Source organism: Echinops telfairi, unplaced genomic scaffold (genome assembly GCF_000313985.2).
Source record: "Echinops telfairi isolate 266 unplaced genomic scaffold, ASM31398v2 ScPeMD7_3;HRSCAF=10, whole genome shotgun sequence".
In the NCBI taxonomy this organism is placed as follows: Eukaryota; Metazoa; Chordata; class Mammalia; order Afrosoricida; family Tenrecidae; genus Echinops; species Echinops telfairi.
The window spans coordinates 15,798,706-15,820,434 of NW_022103899.1; the positions used below are offsets into that span (position 1 = coordinate 15,798,706).

Below are 21,729 nucleotides of genomic sequence, written 5' to 3' on the forward strand. Positions count from 1 at the left end.
ACACACACACACACACACACACACATATACATATATATATATGAAAAACTAAAAAACAATGCTTTAAAATGAACACTTGTCTTATTTATTGTCCAATCGTTTATTTTCCTTAAAAAAATTCTAATCTCTCAGCTCACCGGACAAAAAATTTTTGACACCAAGGCTTCAATAGAAAATAAATGTCTAGAAAATAATGATGGCAACATATGTACAAATGTGCTTGATACAATTGATGTATGGATTGTTACGAGAGCTGTAAGAGCCCTCAATAAAATGTTTAAAAATAAAACAAAACTTTTTGATAACTGACCTAAGTCCTTCAAAGAAGATGACTTCACAAGGATCAAAACCAAAACCAAAATGCCACCAAGTCGATGCCCACCCATGGTGCCCTACAGGACAGCTGCCCGGAGGGCGGGTTTCTGAGGCCGCGCCTCCTCAAGGGAGCAGAATGCCTTGTCTTTCTCTCTAAGAACCGCTGGTGGTCGCAAACTGCTGACCTTGCGATTAGCGGTCCCAGGTATAACCACTTCATCACCAGGACCGAGCATATGTTAATTCGGTGATTATTTTCTAGCCCCTCTTCCCTACTTAAAATTAATAAAAACGACCTCCCTAAAGTGAATGAACATAGCAGATTACTTTATTTTCCCTTAAAAGACAGGAAGCAACTTTCAAAGGTAAATAAAAAGCAAGACACTGTGTAATCTAATCTCTAATCTCTAACTTTTATATAAAGTTCAAGCACAATATAATTGCAGCATTAGCAAATTTAATTTAAGAGAGGCTTCCCTAAGGAATAGAGAGAAATGAGATATCTGTTTAAGCACCTGTTTATTTTATCCAAATGTTCCTCCAGTATGAAAGATGTGTCTTGATTGATCTTGGACTGTTAAAAGAAAAACCTTCCATCAATTTGGAGTAACAAAAAAATCCTTCAAAAATCTCATGATACACTTCCTGACAGTGAATTATCATATGCATGCAACTTACATCTAGCAGGCTTTTATAAACTACTACCACGCGCTCAAAATTCAGACACCATGTATCACACCAAACTAGGTCTCAAAAGTGTTAAAGGATCCCACAAATTAATCTCGGGCTCCCTCTGTCATCCATAGCCTTTGCAAACCAGATTCTCACAATTGAGGCTCTGATAATAATCCCTCCTTTCACTTTGGATTTTATGATCTACAATCCTTCGGTCACTGATGTTGGTGTGCTTCTTCCATGTGAACTTAGTTGACAGCTCACTTAGAAGTCTGCTTGTTTGGAAACAAGCCTTTAAGACCCCAGATGCTATTTTATCTGATAGCTGGGCACCATCTAATTTCTTTGCCACATTTTGCTATAGCACCCATCACCTGTGTTCCCTTCCTGAGAGCGAATGTCAAGCAGGACCAGGATGTAAGAGTGAATTGTTCTTAAATTGTAAGTAGGATTTAGTGTGAGCCCTAAATCCATTCCTGGATCTATGTTTTGTTTTAATCTGCCGTTGGCTCCCTTTCATAACCTCCTTGTTAATTTATGGTAGAGAGTTGTATTCGTCATCCCCCTGGTATATAATGTGAGATCTACATAGGAAATAAGCCTCGGTGTTGACCCTCTATCCATAATAGAGGGATGGGGGAGTGGTTACCAAACAGAGCACTGGGGAGATGACTACGGAAGATCAAAATGATCAACCTTGTCAGTTAATGCCCCTCTGATGAGTGTTAGGCCTGATCTAGTTTTCAACCTTTTCTGTATTTTTTTTGTTGTTTATTCATATTAGGGTTTATCTCAAATGTGTTATGTCATTGGGGAACACCATCTTGAATTTTTGTTATGTTTTTCTGTTTTCCAGTATATGAAACCCAGGATTGATGAACCTATAGGGACAGTAAGTGGTATAAGGATTTCTGGGGGGTATAGTGGTGGTGGGGAGGCGGGTAAAAGGGAGCTGATGACAAGGAGTTCAAGAAAGAAAAGAATGTTTGGACACTGATTGTGGAAGCAATTGTACAATTCTGCTTGATGTTAATGAACTATGGAATGGTATGATATCTGTATTAACTCCCAATAAAATGGTTTTGGGGAAAAAGTGTTAAATAACCTGTTCTTGTATGGTTATTTGCATAATGCATATATCACTAAAATGTGTCAACAGATTAAAGATCATTAGAAACCTGAGAAGCAATCTGTGCAAATTTCCATCATCACATCCCTGCCAGACTGGCAGCATTGACTTCCAAGGAGAGAAAGCTGATCTTCAGAAGGAACTCACAAGTGTCTGGATAACTGTAATTATTAATTTTGTCCATTTGTTTTTAGGTCTACACCAAAAGCCAGCCACCTCATGCCTTATGTTGGTCATTCACTTCATTCCTCTCCTGCCTTCATTGTGCTTCACATCCCAGTGTTTTTGTCCCCCACAATCTAAGTCTCCTCACAGACACGTTCCAGTGTCTCCAGGCCACTCTCCTAGTGACACAGACCAGGAGAACACACACACACACACACACACACCCCGCCCCCCCACCCCCACCCCCGTCTGGTCTAGCTGCAGGATGCGGACTAGCTTGGGGTTAGTTCGGAGCAGTTCCCTCATGCTGTTAACTTATACTCAGATGCAATCAGTTAAAACATCATTTCAGAACAAAATCTGTCATTGGAAGAAGCTCTGAGAAACTCCCGTCATGCTCTGAGAAACTTGGGGCCTTGGACTCCAGGGCGAGATTGTCACTTAGCCTTCCAATGTCACTCTATAAACGGAGCTCTCTCAAACGTGAGGACTTTTCCCCTTTTCATCTGCATTCTTTACCCAGTCGGCTTACGTTTCAAATCAATGCTTTGCTGTCAGCATTGTCACTGAGAAAATTCTTCCTATGCTGCTCAATATTCACATTCACTTTACAGAGCACTCAATAGGTCTTGTCAATCTGCACGCTCATGTTCCTCCGTTTGCGGTAATTTTCTTGTACTATTTCTCTAAATATTTCCTGACTTCTGTCATCTTCCTTTGAGTAATAATTATATATTGGGGTTTCTGGATCATTTTCCATCTCACTCTTTCTTTACTGCTTCTTTTGTTTCCTCTACCATCTACTTCATTACATCGTGCCAATTTTGTTAACATTTTTATTTTCTTACATCTGTAGTTTCACGGATGAAATATTTGCCTCTTAGCTGAAGAAAATGATAATATGGTTAAATTTTCTAAGTTCCCTTTTCCCTTTTTCCTCCCTGTATTATCTGCTTCCTTCAATTATCTTTTTCGCTTGTTCTAGCTGATACTGATTGATGTTAAAGCATTTCCTACATGCCTGGGGATCCTGGTTTTTCTGTGAGTCATCAACCTATCTTGGGGGGTTTGTGTGTATCACAAATAGTAATGATGGGTTTGTCAACTGTACGATGCAGTGTAACATGATCAGAAAGGGAGCCGGGTGCATCAAGAAGGGCCCTTGATTGTTAGTATCTATAGGTTTTCCTTCTTTTTTATTAAAAATGTCTTACTCGGTTCATGGATGCCACATAGAGAATGGGGTCAGAGGTCTTTCTCAACTAGCAGATACCATCTCTTTGCAGGAGAGCAACCCCCCCCACACACACCCCTCAGTTTGTCCTGTCTGATTCTCTCCCTCCAAGGAGTCTTTAACTATTCTGCCAGGCTAGGGGAGGGTAGCTGCTCCTGGTTGTACAGAACTTCTGCAGATTCTAACGGCAGCTCCTTATAGAAATGTGCAGCAGCAACAACAAAATCTTCCTGTTTTACTGTTCCACTGCACACTGTCTTCAGAGAAAAGTGGGGTCTAATGGCCAATAGCAAAAGTTAGCTAGCTTATCTACCATTTAAGGATAAGATTGCAGCATCCTCAGGTCTAAATGAGGTGCTCCTTCTGCTTTCCTGTTTCCAAAATGTTGACAGTACATCTTCCACGATCTCCTTTTCTCCGACCCCTTCTAGTCTTAGTGGCATTTAAGGAAGAGCATGTACTTAAGTCATCATGTTTAGCCGTAAGTCATATAGACTTTTTAGAGACTCTTGGCTCTTGAAAGGAAATTTAAGAAGGAAGTAAAATAAATACTAGAAGACGCTTGATTATTATACATAGCTATGCATCAGAGTTTGATTTTAGCAACTTCACAAATGTTCGTGTTGGACCCGACAGAGATACCACACTGTGCTGTAAAAAGCTCTTGCAGAGGGTGAGCGTGAGGCTGCACACGCACTGCAAGCCACCACCAACCAGGTAGCCTGGAAAGGTGCACAGTAAAGAGGTCATTTTATTAAATGGCTAACCTAGTAATTATGAGGCACCGACTCCCCGCCCACCCCTACGGAACTTTAGCACAAATAAATCCCCAGTACATTTATTGACACCCACAAACAATAATATTAACCAACAATATTTTTTCAGTAGCTCCCCCCTTTTCCTATGCATTAAAGTCTGAGGTAAGAATGTTGACAAGATTACCTTTGTCTGATAAGTTTCCAAGACATCTGCAATATTTTCTTTGGAAGGAGACTTCAGAGCTAATAAATCTTTCTCTAACATGTCCAACTGAGAGGGGGAAAGGGAAACAGATTTAAAACCCTATAAAAATGGAATAACTTAAATTTTAAGGATCTCATGTCCCTTTTTAGAATCTTTAACTTGAAATTGCAATTCTCTCTCTTTAGCTTGGTCCAAAGGGGCTTTTCACGGAGATCACATCCACACCTCTTCCCACACAGCAAATACTGCCTAGAAAGGAAGGGTAACGATGGAAGAACCCAAGGCGAGTGGCGAAAGCATCTTCTTTCCCAGAAGGGTCCTGGGGGCGTAATGGGTCCCACTGGACTGAGGGGCTTGCGCTGTCAAGCACTGCTCACCCAACAGCAACCCCTCCCCACCCCCCATCCTCGAGACCAAAACAGCGGAAGCAGTCAGTCCAGGGGGACATCTGGGGTAAGCTTGCCCCGAGCTGAGTTTCCCATTACAGGAGTATCAGTGACTGGGGAGGTGGAGCCACGGGAGGCTGGAGGCCTGCAATGCAAGCTGAGATGTAAGGCCCGCCGTCTGTAGGCATATTCTCTGCCACTTTGCTATTCCGTGCTAACAGAACTGGCCACAATAGTAAAGAAGAACAAAAAAACGATAATGAGTCCTTTGTAACAAATGTGGGGTCTTCAAAATGTTTATGGAAAAATTCCATTATCCTTTCATTCCATTTTTCCATGAACTCTTTGAAGCCCCCTCATAGATGCCTCAGAAAAAGTTGTGAGATAATACTTTACAAAGGCAATTATTCTAACTGCACTGGAGAAACGCACAGAGAACTTTTTACAAATGCATTTATAACATGAAACCCGATCTTTTTACATATAACTTAGATTTTTAAATATTACATATTAAAAAACAGGTTAAGATTTTTAAAAAATTAATTATTCATTAAAAAAATACCTACTGAGTACAGAGTATGTGTCGGACAATACACTCCTGAATCCTGAATCATAACTGAATGCAGGTATTACTGTCTCCACTTTACATATGTTAAATAAGAGGAAACTGAATTAGAGAACTGAAGTACCTTCCAGAAGATCACAGAGCTACAGGCAATAGCCTAGGATTCACATCATGCCTAACAACTGCCACCCCATGCAGTACTAGTTACCCCAATGACACAGAACGCAGCCATCCAAACGTACCTTATCAGAGTCTACAAAGTGTGTAGCAATTCCTGCCTTGAGCACATCTCTTCCTTTCAGTCTGAACCCTGTTAATGCCAGGAAGTATCCAAGTTTTCCTTGAAGCCTTGGCAAGAAATAACCTCCACCCACATCAGGGAATAGTCCTGTAATTCAAATAACAAAAAGATAGCAATGATTCAAACAAAAGAGATCAATGTGGTAACTCTATTTACTCTAGATTAGAAAGATAGCTGTTTCTCTCAGGAGCTTGATTTTATACTAAAAATATTGGTAAAACCAATACTATACAATGCAATCAATTTCATGAAAGACTTGCAATAAATTATACCTAGCTGGCTGTTTTTCATGGTTCATTTCTATAAAAAGCAATGGAATTGTTAGACGGTACAATGCTTTGCATAGTAGAAGTACTCGGTAAACATTATCCCTATTTTCCCACCACTAAATTACTAAGAGTTTATGAAATTTAAAAAATTTTATTTAACCAAAAATTGGAATAAAATATCACCTAAATGCTGATTGATTCATTATAGAAAAATTCACTAGTTCCATTTATATTATTTTACAGATTTATGCAATAAACATTAATTCTTGTAAAGGAATAAGCTTATGCTTACTTAAAAATCACTTCCATTTACCACTTGCCTAACCATCTATTTTTTAATTCTCTTACTCAACTGGTAGCACCTGAAGACAGTATACACACAAATGATTTCCAGCATACTACATTTTTGGTTTCTGGGGACTGTAAGCAATTGTGACCCTCTAATTCTGGCGACAATGGGAGAAGGAGGGGGCTTTCTACTCCCACAAAGAGTTACAGTCTCTTAAGACCCACAAGGGTAGTTCAACAGGGTCATTCTGAATCAGCACTGACTCAACGGCAGTGAGAAGAATTCTAGTGGCACAGTGGGGTACGAGTTGTTATGCTAACGACAAGGTGTGCAGTTCAAAACCACCACTGTTCCACAGGAGAAAGATGAGGCTTTCTGCTCCCGTAACTTTTTACAGCCTCAGAAACACAAAAAGGCAGCTCTACGCGGCCCTCTAAGGTCACTCTGAGTCAGAAATTGACCTGAGAATAGTGAGTTCAGCTTTAATTTTTTCTGTTGTTTTAATTTTACAATCCATATATCTATCCTAAGATTGTTTCATTTAATGAAACTGATTAAAACACAAGCACTCAACTTCTTCCCAATTTAGAAAAAAAATGCTTTTGTGCTTTGTCTGACAGACATTCCTAAAATTAAAACAAGCTGCAGCTAGTGTAGTAAAAAAAGTCTTAGCATCTCCTCCTTTCTCATCTCCCACCACTGATACCATCTCAGTCAAGGGCGAACCATCCAGCTTTGAGACCTTCTTCTCCCCTACCACCTGCCCGCCATTCCCAGTGACGAGCTCCTCAGTAGGGACAGAACTAGGTCCCTACGTAGGGGTTATGGATCTGAGACATGTGGTCATTTTATCTGGGAAGAGGGTTTTCTTTGCTATGTTAATGAGAATTAACATAATGCTATGTTAATTCTTTGCATATGTTAACTATGTTAATGAGTGTAGGGTATGTTTTAAACTAATCACTTTTGAGCTCTCAAAGGAGCTCATTAGACATGGAAGCATGGACAAAGCAGTGTAGATGCTACAAGAAGATTGATGTGGAATGAGGACCATAAGCTGAGAGACTAAGATTTTCCCTCAAAGCCGAGAGAGAAAAAAATCTTCCTTTAAAGTTAGTACCTTGAATTCAAACTTCTAGCCTCCTAAACTGGAAAAAAATAATTTGTTACTGCCTTCCATTTGTCATACCTCCTTTATAACAAGCACTAAGTGGCTAAGACAATCTTATTGATTCTACCTCCTAATTACAACTTATATATCTATCTCTACCACCACTACCTTATTAAAGCCATTACTACAACAGCCTCCCACGGGCTCCTCTCCAAATGCTCTGCACACAACAGCCAGAGTTATCTTTTCAAAGCACAAATATTGATCACAATCGTGCATTCTACTGTGGTGACCTATTGCTCTGAGACAAAAGCCATGCTAGCATCTCTATCCAAGTCTTCAAGTTCCCTATCACCCACTCACTCTGGTCTTCTTGTTCACAGAGCACGCTACACCCTCTTCCTATCTGACTTCCCCAGCAGCATTCTGCCAGAGACAGCACTCTCCAGGGGCAGCACTTCATCTCCCATGGCAGCAGCCCCCACCCTCACCCCCTTGTTTCCCCGTCACTCTGGCCAGTTCTGCTGGCTTTGCTTGACCTCTGAATGCTGCTGTGTTTAGGCTCTCTGAGGCTGCTTTCTCTTTCCAAACATATCCCTTTGTCCTTTGCTTGTAGGACTTTAAACAAACAAAAAGCAGTCACTGTGTAGATTCTAACTCATGGTTATCTCCCATGTATGTTCAAGTAGAACCTTGTCCCACCTCCCAAATTCTTAATGGCTGGTTTTTCAGAAGTGTCCCACAAAGGACTTTCTTCCAAGGATCTTAGAGGTAACCCTGAGCCTCTAGCCTCAGTTAGCAGCCCCCCCCCCTCCCCGCACATTAACCTCCATATGCTGATCATTCCCAACTCTTTATGTTGTGATGTGCCTTTTCTTCAATGTCAAACTCTCAGATTACCTACTTGATACAACCACATGGATAATTAATAGGCATCGCAAAGGCAACAAGTCCAGAACACAACTCTTTACTTCCAACGTTCCAAGGACGCTGCTCCTTCCCTCCCCAGGCGCAGCCCCTTCAGTGGCTCCCACTAGACCCCGTGGAGGCACTCCTGACTCCTCACATCAGCTGGCCAGTGAACGCTAAAAGACCTGTGCCTTCAGTCGATTCCAACTCTGTGTTCTCTCTCCTCCAAACTAGTTTTCCATTTTCAGATCTATGCTGCCCAACAGCACTTTCTACTATGAAAATGTTCTGTAATTTGTGGTATCCAATAAAGAAGCCATTAATAATCCCATGTGTGATTAGTGACTATGATATAGGACAGCCCTCAACCAAACCAAACTCCCTGCCAGTGAGTCGATGCTAACTCTGAACCCCATTGGGCCGGGTAGAGTTGCCCCTGTGGTTTCCTAAGGCTCAGGAGAAAGTTTTTATAGCAGAAAGCCCTGTCTTTCTCTGTGAGCGGCTGGTGGTTTCAAACTGCTGGCCTTGCAGATCACAGTTCAGTGCAACACCACAACCGCACCAGGGCTCCTATAGGACAGCACGGCTCAAGACTAATGTCACAAGACTAATGTCATGACGTCTTGAATCAGTCTCTCTGCTTTTCTCTTACACCCCGCCCTTACAATGCACCAACCTCCACTGGGCCAGAATAATAAAGTTTACACTAGGTCATGCCACTGCCGCCCCAGCTTTGAATTCTCCAAAGGCCTCCCATCATACTTAGGTTTAAACCCAAACTGTTCAGAGCAGAGCACCCTGTGTATGTGTTCCAGGCCCTGTGTGCTCCTCTGAGAACATGCTGTATTCACACCTGTGCTCGGTGCACACACAGTTGGCTCCAGTGTGCTCCTCCAACAGACATTTTATTCTCTGAGTCTTTGAACTAAATGCTTTCTTCAATATTACAGTATTTTTTTCAAATACATAACTGGCCTGCTTTTGACATACTTCTTATCAGACAACCACTTTAACCCCTTTCACCCTTCTTTTCTGATTTATACCTACAAACTCTTTATCCCCCTAACTTAATTTACTTTATTACTCTCAAAAAAAACCAAAACACTCACTGCCATCGACCCGAGCCTACTCATGGAGAATAGAGTATACCATGCAGTCAGTGCTGACTCATATCAACCCCTTGGGTCTCCAAGACCGTAACTGTTTACAGGAATAGAAACCGGTCTTTCATCCCGCAAAGCTGCTGGTGGTTCCAACCTGCCAACCAGGCCGATTGCAGCCTAGCAACCCTATAGCACAGGGTAGCACCGCCCCAGTGAGTTTCTGAGGCTGTAACTCTTAACGGAAGTAGAAAGCCCCATCTTTCTCCCTCGGAGCAGTTGATAGTTTCGAACTGCTAACCTTGCAGTTAGCAGCACAATACTGGGCTAATCACAACAATACAGGGCTAACCAGCACTCTTTTTATAACCAATGAAAAAATATAACAGTATGCTCAGCTCAACTGGAGGAAAATATTTAAACAAAATCTACTCCTTCTTAATAAAAACTCTAAGCAAACTAAGAACAGAAGAGAGCATCCTCATACAGTATAAAGGACATCTGTTAAAAAAATCTACACTGAACATCACACTTGGAGGTGAAATACTGAATATTTTCCCTTAGATCAGGAACAAGGCAAGAATGTCTCTTCTCACCACTTCTACAACACGATACCAGAGGCTCTATTCACAACAAGGCAAGAAAAAGGTATCTAGATGAAATAGGAAAACAAATTTTACTTGTGTATTAATATTATCTTCGAATACTTAATAGATAACAACTACCTAGAAAATACAATAGAATCTATTTTTAAAACCACTAGAACTAATAAGTGGGTGTATCAAGTTTTTAGGATACAAGCTCAAAATAAAAAAACCAATTTTATTTCTATGCACATGCAATGAATAGAAACTGAATTTTTAATTTAGAGCGCTATCAAAAATATAAAATCCTTAAGGATAAACCTACCAAGGAATCTAAGACCTATAGAATTAAAACTTCAAAACTTTGAGGAGAAAAACTTTAAAGGCCAAATAAGCAGGAAAGATACACCTTGCTTCTGGATCTGAAGACTCACTGTTAAGATGTCAAAGGGGTGGTGCGCGCGTGCGTGCGTGCGTGCGTGCGTGCGTGTGTGCGTGCGTGCGTGCGTGCGTGCGTGTGTGTAGGGGGGCTGTTTGTTTTGGGTTTGTTTTTTGGTCATCATCACTGTCAAAACTGACAAACTCATTCTAATAAAAGTCTAATAGAAATGCAAATGACTAAAGAACCAAAGCAAATTTCAGGGGTTAAAAACAAAAACAAACAGTTCAAAGAAAACTGATTTTTGAGACTTATTACAAAGTTATAGTAATCAAAATAATGTAGTACTGGCATCAAGAGCAACATAGAAAACAACTGGCAAATGTATCATGGCAATTAGTGGAGAAATTATTTCATGTATGTAGTTAGTCCGTACCTCACACCATATACAAAAGTTACCTCAAAATGGATCAGACATAAATTTAGAATATTTTATGCAAATAATCTTTGATCTACAATTGATTTACTGTGTACTCCAGTTAAATGTTCTTACTTCTGTGTTTTCAGACATAATCATTGGGCTAATAAAACTCTAAGGTACCTTCCTATTCTAATTTCTTTATAAAGGAGCATTGTTTTTTATAGCTCACACAAGATTCCATCAATTGCTTCAATAGCAGGATATCATCTAAAGTTTACCGAAGGAAGATTCTAAAAATAAGTATGAACATGTATATATACATATATATATATATACTTTATGTTTTTACCAATTGCTGTTTCTGGCATTGCAAAGACAGTCTTTTCCGTAGCCACTCGGAAATGTCCATGAACTGAGAGACCAACTCCCTAGGAAAATAAGGCAAATATTTGGTTTATAAATATTGTTACAAAATTAAAACTTACAAGTAACATACCAACAGTACAAGGCAAATTAATTATCTTTATACTCTACAAAAACCTGTCTGATTCAGGAGGATCATAGGAAGAAAACCTTAAGACACATTATTTCAAAAGAATTTGGAGGGAAAATACATGAGTATATCTCCTATCTGGAAGAGCTTTGTTCTAACAGTTCTCAGTAAGTCTCCTGTATTACAATTCCTGTGACACTTTGACAAATCACCTATATTCAAAACAGATGTAGCATTATAGAATACTGACTCTCCCCAGGATCACTTAGTCTTGCCTTGTTCAGTAAAACATCCAACCAAATTGCAGTCATCTTGACAAAATATTAACAGATTACTCACATAGCTCATCCACATATTTTTTTCCCAAGTGCAACATTTCATAGAGGTGACATTACTCCTAAAACTTGGGCAACTTAGAGTTATACAAGTTTTAGAAGATAAGACTGAGTCAAAACTCTGACGTTGCTGTGTCAAACAAGCAGTCGTCTTTTGAATACCGAAAGACATAAGATGGGCCTTCAAAAAGCTCGTGGAAAATTTCCATTCTCTCTTAATTCCATTTTCCCAGAAACTTTTTGAAGCCCCTTGCATTTGGCTACGCGGCATGTAGGCGGAGAGAGTTATGAGGGCTCACGTGTCGTGTGTGTCCACTGAGATTCTTCACAGTCTTCGTGAGAACTGCTATTTGGGTTTTAATCCCTTCACAGTCTTGCTCAATTTTTTTGAAAAGCAGTTTAACTCCATCTTTGACAGCACAGAGCTAATGAATTCAGCATATGCAGAACAATGTCTGATACGTAAGTCTCAGACTAGGCGGGTGGGAGAGGTTGCTCCTACTTACTGGTCCTCTCCACTCAACTCCCTGGGGGGACCAAGTCCTACAGCAACACAGGGACAGGGGGTTATTCTGGGCCTTGCGGGCGGCGGCAGCACCAGCCATCACCAGCCTGAATTCCTCAGGCTGCTCGGCTCTCTTTCTCCGGGCAGTTGTTACCCTCTAAGCTCTCGACCTTGGTTCTGGGCTCTCCAAGACCAGTACTGTGCTGCGCATTTCCGTGGGCTCCTCCTCAGCCTGCAGGGGCTGCAGACAGGGTAGAAACAGGGGGCATGGGCACTGGCAGCAGCCACCACCACCCCCAACCATCTTGACCACCCAGTCCTGCTGATTGTCTGAGCCCAGAGGTGCAACTATCTAGCCTGGGGGCCTCAGGCTCCGAGGATGGCAGGGCCTTGGGGTCCAGGGCACAGCAGTTCTGAGTCGTCCTGCTTGCCTAAAGCTGATTGTGCATTAGCATCCTGGTCTTTAGAACATAACCATGTCTATAAGGACGGTGTATACGAAAGTAGGTTTAGTGTGATTCACCTTTTTCTATCCGTTTTCATATGTTCGGACCTAAGTCAGTGGTCTCAACCTTCCTCCTGCTGCAACCCTTTCATACAGGTTCCTCATGTTGTAGTGACCCCCCAACCATAAAATTAATTTCATTGCCACTTCATAATGGTAATTTTTCTACTGTTATGAATCGGGCAACCCCTGTGAAAGGGTTGTTCGACTCCCCAAAGGGGTTGCGACCCACAAGTTGAGAACTGCTACGTATTGCAGTCTTGCACATGGAGTGGCATTGTAGTTATGAGTTGGGCTGCTAATCACAAAGTCAGTAGTTTGAAATCACTAGCTACTCCACTGGAAAAAGTTAGGCTTTCTACTCCCCAAGAGCTACAGTCTCGAAAACTCACAGGGACAGTGCTACCTTGTCCTATGAGTAGATCTGGAAATAGATGGCAGTGAGTTACTTTGTGTGTGGTTCAGTGGGTTAAGGACTGGGTCGCTAACTGAAAGGTTAGCAGTCCAAACCCACAAACTGCTCCCAGAAGAAAAATGTAGCCGTCTTCTTCCATACTGATTTACAGCCTGGAAAACCTTCTGAAGCAGTTCTACTCTGTCCTACAGACTGGTTGGGAGTCAGAACGGCCATGACAGCTGTAGGGTTTATAGTCTTCAACAGATCCTAAGTGCATTTAAGGTGTCTCTTAAGCACTCTGCCCACCATTGGTTTTTAGGTTTTTTTCACTTAGCTCATTATGAAACAATCATCTCTGCATCACTGCACTTACACTGTGCCAGTAAAGTAAAATGAATTTGATCCTTATTTATAATCTGCTATAAAGAGTGTCAATGTGGGCCAGCATAAAGAACAGCTGAACAAAATTGGAACAAGAATATAAATTTACTCAAACTCACACTCTGTCATCAGGAACACGAAAACACTGTCATTTATTTGAAAATTTGACATCTTTAAGGACAAAAATTAGACAAACTAAGACTTTTAAAAAGGGATAGAGCTGGATGAGTTTTCAAACTTTTCAATGGGGGAATAACTGGCATAGCTTTACTTCAGTTTTTTAAAGATCGAATTATAATTACTTTAAAGAACCAGGCATTAAAAATGCCAATATGCCAATCAGTAGCTCAAAATAAATGCTAACTTTTATATTTGTAGATAGTATTAATATTCAGGGGTGGGAGAAAGACAACAAAGTTGCTAATTTTAAAAAAGAGCATAATTATAGGATCTTTAAATCTAGTTTATCATATAGTCGACATTCCATAATGTATACTAATGGCATGCCCTAGTGGAAAAGATGTAAGATGCATGAATTTCATATTCCACAAAGCTAAGCACGTGGGCGACACTTCCTTTTGGTGCTGAACAAAGAAACGGTCCAAAGCAGGGTGAGCAGACCAGATCAGAGGAGAACGCCACCACTCAGAAAGTCACACAGTGGGGCGACCTCACTGACAAAAAGTGTCATGAATTTAAACTTTAATCAGAGGAGTAAGCTTCTGCCCAGAATGAACACTCCATTGCAGTGACCGAGAATATGGGAGTCGTCTATTGTCATCATGCAAGATTATAAGTGGTGCTTTGAAATAGGAGTATATTTTTATTAGCAATTCAAATAGATTCTTCACCATAGTATGTACTTTACTAAGGTCTAAAAGTACCCTATGAAGTAAATTTCATAATGTATTCAGGGCCACATGCATTAGAATGTGATTAAATCAGTAGGCTCCACAGTACAAACAAAGGCTTTTTATTCATTCCCTACATTATACTAATAGGCTATGAGCTTCTCATACATTAATATAAATATCATTTTTAATAGGTAATTATATATAATGAGAATATATATCTGATGAGAATTTATATTCACAGTACAATTGATATAAGCACTTTGTTCCTTCCGAGCTGAAGACTTTCTGTTCATTTCCATAATCCTACATTCCCTGGCATTAAAAAACAACAACAAAAACACCTGCTTATAAACACATGGCTTTTGCAATATTCTAGCATCACTCCTCCATTTTAGAAATTAATTCATGGTACAGGGCATGCACTTTAGAGCATACTGCACCTACAAGAGTCCTGAGGCTATACTTGTTGTCTAGTATCACGTGGAACGCCCAGGTTCGATTCCCAGTCATTGTTCCTCATATGCAGCCACCACCTGTCTGTCCAGTGTTTCAGTGGCCAATCTTCCAGACTAAGATAGGCTAGGAAGAAAGGCCTGGCAATCTACTTTTTAAAAAGTCAATAAAACACAAGTAAACATCTTTCTAGTAGTCTCTTTCTTCCAGGATCCATCTAATATCAGCAATATCTCTTGTTCTATGTCCTCTTCTGAATCTGGCCTGAATCTCTGGCAGCTCCCTGTCAATACACTGTTGCAACTGTTGTTGATCTTCTGTAAAATTTCACTTGAATGTGGTATTAACGATATTGTTATGTAATTTGAGCATTCTGTTGGGTCACACCTTTCTTTATAAAGGGTATAAATATGGATTTCTTCTAGTCAGTTGGCCAAGTACCTGTCTTCCAAATTTCCCAGCATAAAGAGGAAGGTGCTTCTATTAGCTGGTTGAAACATTTCAATGTGAATTCTGTATCTTAAGTTCATCTAATTTTCTACCCCTTGATTCCCACTTCTCCTTGTTAGCTGTTGTTGAGTTGAATTCCCACACAGCCAACTCCATACCCACAGGTGTGGATCACTGTGATCTACAGCACTTTCAGTGCTTTATTTTTCCCATCAATTCCTGGAGCCTTGTTTTTGACTAATGCTTTCAGTGCAGCTTGAACTTCTTCCTTCAGCACCATTGCTAATTATGCTACCTCCTGAAACAGTGGAATGTCAACTAGTTTTTTGGGTTGTTGTTTTTTGTGTTTTTTTTTGGTACAGTGGCTCTATGTATTCTTTCTATCTTCTTCAGCAGTTAGGATGATCAGATTAAAACCACATAATCATCTCCCAGATGAGATTGGCTATGAGCAGCCAATCAGCTGAAAGGAGCTATATCAGAGTGTGTACTTCCCATGGGAAGGTCTGTTTGTCTTGGTGGTCTGACTCTTGCATGGTCTGACTCTTGCATCTGGTTTTGCTTCTCCAGAAAACCCAGCCAAAGCCTATTAGTCCTCTTGACTGCTTCTCTTCTGCTTACATTTAACCCAGCACCAAATCTCACTGAGTCTACCTTTACTGCATGTTAAAGACGTCCTTTTGTTGCCAAAGAGCAGTTCTTACCATGAAATCTCAAGCATTAACAACTGATTGGCAAAATGTAAATTTAAAATCTCTTCCAGGCTTTCAAAGTATTTTATATTTAATCTTTTCAAAATGTCTTCATTGGTTTTCTAATTTAAGATCCATCTTGCGGGGTAGACACAGTAAGGAATTTCATAATGATTTTAAAAATCAAGAAATTTAAATGACATATGGGGGCAGAAGTCTACCTAAATAGTTGAACTCAAAAGTTTCTCTAAAAGTATTATTTAATTAATAAAATGCTTTAATTTATTTCATAACCACTCAAGTCCCATTAAGTGTCTAGATGCTGTTTTTAAAAAAAGCACCTCATTATAGTAAAAATGGTTTCTTAAAATTTCATCTATTCAGCTGTCACTAACAGCAGCAGGAACAGAATACCTTTTAAGCGGATGGAAAGAAGTAGCTATGATGTCTTGCAGACATTTGCAATTATTAACATTTTGTGATCTTTGAAGACTGCTAAGTCTTTTCAAATAAGAAAAAAGCATGTCTCAATGACATTAACCAGTGGTTAGGCTTAATCTGATTCAATAGCTCCCAACTTCCTGTGTGGCTGTTTTGTGTCTGTCAGTAAAGGAAATAATTCGATGTTGTACATGGCCATTGTTTCTCGTCAATATCAATTACACTTTTCAGTTAATCAGATCATACCCACCCCACCCTAACACACACACGCTTCTAAAACTGAAACCTTCAATTTCCCAGTTACTGATCACAGAATTCTTTTGCTAGCAACATCCTAAAGAACACGGTATGTGGCGCTAACATTTCTTTCCACTGTGAACGAGGAGAAAGAGAAACCGATTCACATGGCGAGAGAAATGAGAGTAGTTAAATATACGGATTTTTTTATATTGTATCTGAAATTTTAAATCTTGAAACAAATTTACTTTGTCTTTTTTTAAATGTACCCTCAGATATTCAAAATAAAAGGTAAAGGGAGATGAAATTTTTACTTTGGATTGAACTATGCTAAATCTAACAAATGACAAAATCTAACATCATTCTGATCAAATAAGTGGAGTCACTCCAACATAAATTTTTATTTTATTGTATTACCAAAATATTGAGCACACAATCTGAAATATGAAGAACAGATTTTAGTTATCTTCCCTCTAAAACTGTGCTACACTACAAGGTAGACGTAAGCGACAATATAACTGTCATTTTCCCTGTTAAGAAAAAAGATCATACTTTGTAAATCAAAGATTAATAAATAAGAAATGAGCAGAGAGTGCTCGCTTCGGCAGCACATATACTAAAAAAAAACTGTACCGATACAGAGAAGATTTGCATGGCAAGGATGACACAAATTCATTAGCGTTCCACATTTTAAAAAGAAATGAGAGGAGGGTGAAAACAAACGAAATCCAGTTCTATGGCGCCATCTCTTGGGCAGTTAAACGTTTTGACAATAAACGTCTCCAAACAGTGCGAGAAGCCCCTTGATGGTGCAGGCAGTTAACAACCTCGGCTGCTAATCAAGTTCTGAGTTCACCAGACACACTTCGAAGAAAGTCCTGGCAATCTACTTAAAAACAACAATCAGCCACTGCAGGCCTTTTGGAACACAGTACAGTGGGAGAGACTCCACAGTAACAAGTATCCATTTTTCAGAATCAATTTATCAGTCAAAATCAACACAGAAAATTACTTATTATCAGTATTCTGTAAAGCTATATTCAACCTATTTGATTTTCTCTCTTTCATGGTATAACTTAAATATTTGTATATGATAATTAAGTAGAGCACTAAAATTCCACTTAAAATTCTTAAAATGCAGGGTTTGATATAACAAATTATGGGTTCTCAGCACAGTCTAGTGCTGGTTCTACACGTGTTGCCCCAGTCAGCACCCAGCATCATCTGGTAACATCTCAGGCTGTCTACCTGTATTTTAACAAACCCTCTAAAGGGTTCAGTGGGAGGGGGCAATGGTGGCTAAGTGGTAAAATTCCCCGCCTTTCCACTGAAAAGATTTGGGAGTTCGATTCCCAACCAATCCCAACCATTCCTAGCCCCTGAGGAAATGATGTGGAGACTACAACTGACCTCTCCTGGCTTCAGTAGGGAGAAAAACACAGCTCCACATCAGCCTAAGACCAATTTGCCCCAAGGCAGGGGTCAGACACTATTTACCCTATTGTGACACCAACCAAGGCTCCCAGGCATTCTACTTCTCTGCTGGGTTGATAATCTTCTGTAATGACCACATGAAACTCAGACAGTAGTCATGATTATGGAGGTTTATTAGGGAAGGGAATAGGTTACACAAGTCCAAATCATAAACCCTACAGGATACAGTCTTTGGTCCACAGCAACACCTGACCTTAGTGGCAGCCACATCTCTCTCTGATCCACAGCTTCTCAGCCCTGTGATTCCTTGCCCTCTGCCCTGCTCTGGCAAGTTTTACAGTGCCTGTTTTGCACTGAGAAATGCCCAAAGGGCATCACACTTTGCAACCCAGCATTCTGCCTGAATGCACTCAGTTTTACTCATTCTGTGGGCCAGGAAGCACTCCAGTGGCTCATGGGCTCAATGTCGTGGCCTCTGGAAGGCCTCCACTACTGCTGCCACGGGGTCTTCCGGAAGCTCCACTGGTGGCTGTTCTTTATTGAGGGTTATGGGATTCTCTCTGTCTACTTCTGAGATGGTTCACTTTATACCCAGCAGGATGGCAAAGCTGACCGATCCCCAAGGGGTAGTATCCTCTACACCTATTTGCATGCTCCCACCCAATCACTGGAAGAGCCTTGGTGGTGTAGTGGTTATGAGTTGAGCTGGTAACCGTACGATCAGAAGTTTGAAACCACTCTGCAAAAGAAAGAAAGGGCTGTCTATTCCCTTAAAGAGTTGCAGTCTCAAAAACTCACAGGGGCAGCTCTACCCTATCTTTTAAGGTCACTATAAGTCAGCATCCACTCGAAGGCAGTGAGTTGTTACCCAGTCATTTGGTGTGAGTTTCAAAGACTATGGCTAAAAGAGCCATACCAAGCAATTTCACTTCACCACAGTCGCTCATGCAGCCACCACCTATCTCCCAGTGAAGGCCTATGTGTTGCTGTGTTGCTGAACAAGTGTCAGAGGGTCTTTCAGACAGACTAGGAAGAAAGGCCTGGTGCTCCACTTCCCATAATCAGCAATGGAAACGCTACAGAGATCACAAGGGCCCATCTGGAACCAGTCATAGGGATGAAACAGGACGAAGCAGGGTTATATTCCCTTGTGCATGAAGTAGCCATGAGTGGAGGGCCGCCGCCACGGCAGCAAAAATAACCTGTGCAAGATTTCCAAGGAGAAACTGAAGAATATCTAAGTACAAGTAAGATATTCTGTAGTTATGGATACCTACAGGGCAGAGCAGAAGTGTTTTACAGGGTTTCTAAGGCTGTACGTCTTCACCAAAAAAGATAGCCTCATCTCATCTCTCTCCCACAAAGCAGCTAGTAGTTTTAACTGCCAATCTTATAGTTAGCAGTCCAATACTTAACGCACTTTATCACTAGAGCTTTCTAGGGATAGGAAGACTTAATATTAAGACAATAATTGTTCTGAACTTGATCAAAAGATTCAACGCAATCCCGATGAAAACCTTGGCAAGTTATTTTATGGATTATCAACAAACTGATTCTAATGCTTAAAGGGAAGAGACTAAAGATCTGGAACGGCCAACATGGTCTTGAAGAAGAAAGAAGTTAGAAGATGACGGTCATTACCGAACTTCCAGACTCACTGTACACCTTTAAGATCATGTGGCAAATACAGACATCGCCGAAACACTCCATAGATGGAATTTTGAAAATTGCAACGCCTTGTAGCAAAGTTATTTAAAATAATTCTACGCACTCTTTATTTTCAATAGGTCCAAATCTAAGAAAGTACACTAGTAAGTAGAAAAAAGGCTTTTCATACTAAAAAAAATTCTGTTGGTTAAAAATATTTACTTATGCTAGGAGTTGAAACAGCAAATGAAATAACACAAAATATTCTGTTCGTTTGAGATAGTCTAAAGGTGCTACAAGCAAATATTATATCCCAAATATGCAAGGATCCCAAGTCCTTGATGATTTTGTTTCAATTAGTTCTACAAAAATAGTTAATGCTTTATTGTGTTACATTCCTTGCTTCGCTTATATTTAGTTTTTATTTAGTGCCTCATTTATATTTATTTACTTAAAAAAAAAACCACAGCTCATATCAATGATGAAAGTAAGCAGTCCACTTACCCCACCCATTGTAATCCCATGAATAAGTGCAACAAATGGTTTCTGGCAAGAACCTGAAAAGAAACAGCATCAATTAGTTGCAATGTGTAAAATATTCTAAAAATGCTTTATAATGATGGTTGTACAATTCCAGCTTCATGATAAATGGGTGAATTTTATGGAATGTAAATTTTGACTCCAAAAGGCTTTGGTTTGCTTAAGTCTGTGAATAAATGAAATAACGTGTCATATTCATGGATGGGAAAACTCACTATCAAATATGTCAATTCCCCTTAAATTACTATAATTCGTTGTCATGCCAATGAAAATCTCAATAGGATCTTTTGTGGAATGAGATAGGACAATTTTAAAATTGATATCCAACAGTAGCCTAGACAATTCTTGAACAAGACTAAATTGCTCTACTGGACAATGACATGCTTTAAAGCTATAGTGACAGTGTTGTTTCAACTTAAGCACAGGCAAAATGACCAATGAACACAATACCCAAGAAACAGACCTAATTTGTTTAAGAAGTGGATAGATAACAGACATGTCATTAGTAGCAGTGAGGAAGGAATTCCATGGCCACCATGCCAATTCTGACTCACAGTGACCTTATCTAATAGGGTTTCAGAGGCTATAAAGAGCCAAGGAAGATGAACTTGCCATTGAGAGTCCACCGCTTACTACACCACCACCAAGGTCTTTCTTGCACTCCCTGCCACCTTGTCGACTCCAACTCAAGGTCCAGTGGGGTATGTGCTGGACTGCTAACCCCAAGACCAGCATTTCAGAACCACTGCCACTCAGTGGGGGAAAGACAAGGCTTGCTACTCCCCAAAGAGTTACAGTCTCTGTCCGATCACAGTTCTACCCCAAGTACAGGGCTTCTTAGAACCTTCCAATGAAAAGATTATGGCATGTGGTTTCCATACAGACAATAAAAGTTAGATGATATCACAGGCAGAAAATGTCCAAGAGTATTAAAGACCTAGACTATAAGTAAATAAAACATATATAATTTTAGAATATAAGACTATCTTAATCTCAACATAATGGAAAAAGCTGGGATTTTCAAGGTGCAAAAAAGTGTAAATCAAATGAGAACATTTAATGGCATCAAAAAAACACTTGTAAGTGTCAAAACAGAATAACAGAATTTAAAATAAAGTGACAGACAAAAAGAAGTATACCTGTAGCATATACTACCTACAAAACCTAAATATCCAGAATAAACAATTTCTATGTAACCAGCAACAAAAAGACAAGCAACCTGACAGGAAAATGGACAAAGGACAGAAACACAAGGACATAAGAAAATACCTTCTACTTCACTAGTGTTCAAGGAAATTCAAATCAAAGCCCAAAAATGTTCATCTATTACATGAAAATTTTAATAATGATGGAAAGGACATAAAGGGGGAAAGCCTTGTACTTAGAACAAACTGAAGACGTCTGAAGCTCTGCATATTATGCACCAGATCGGTTTCTAAAAACTCAGGAGAAGTTTGCGCTCATGGATACCAAGGAGCCATACAAGGGGATGTGTAATTTGTACTAATAAAAATAGGAAATAACCTACACTACCCACCACTGTAAACTAGTAAATGATATTATAAATTAG

The 21,729-nt window shown here is 40.0% G+C and overlaps 1 protein-coding gene and 1 pseudogene across 1 annotated transcript in view; one reads left to right on the top strand and one right to left on the bottom strand.

Annotated features, from left to right (window-relative positions):
• HIBCH (3-hydroxyisobutyryl-CoA hydrolase) overlaps positions 1–21,729 on the bottom strand; it is a 58,446-nt gene that overhangs the window by 14,580 nt on the left and 22,137 nt on the right. The window contains exons 6-10 of the mRNA XM_045295666.1: positions 20,124–20,176; positions 11,145–11,223; positions 5,675–5,820; positions 4,461–4,547; positions 831–889 (exon numbers count right to left, since the gene is read on the bottom strand). Coding sequence (XP_045151601.1) covers positions 831–889; positions 4,461–4,547; positions 5,675–5,820; positions 11,145–11,223; positions 20,124–20,176 — 424 coding nt within the window. The remainder of the gene's footprint in view (positions 1–830; positions 890–4,460; positions 4,548–5,674; positions 5,821–11,144; positions 11,224–20,123; positions 20,177–21,729) is intronic.
• LOC115872057 lies at positions 17,131–17,231 on the top strand (annotated as a pseudogene).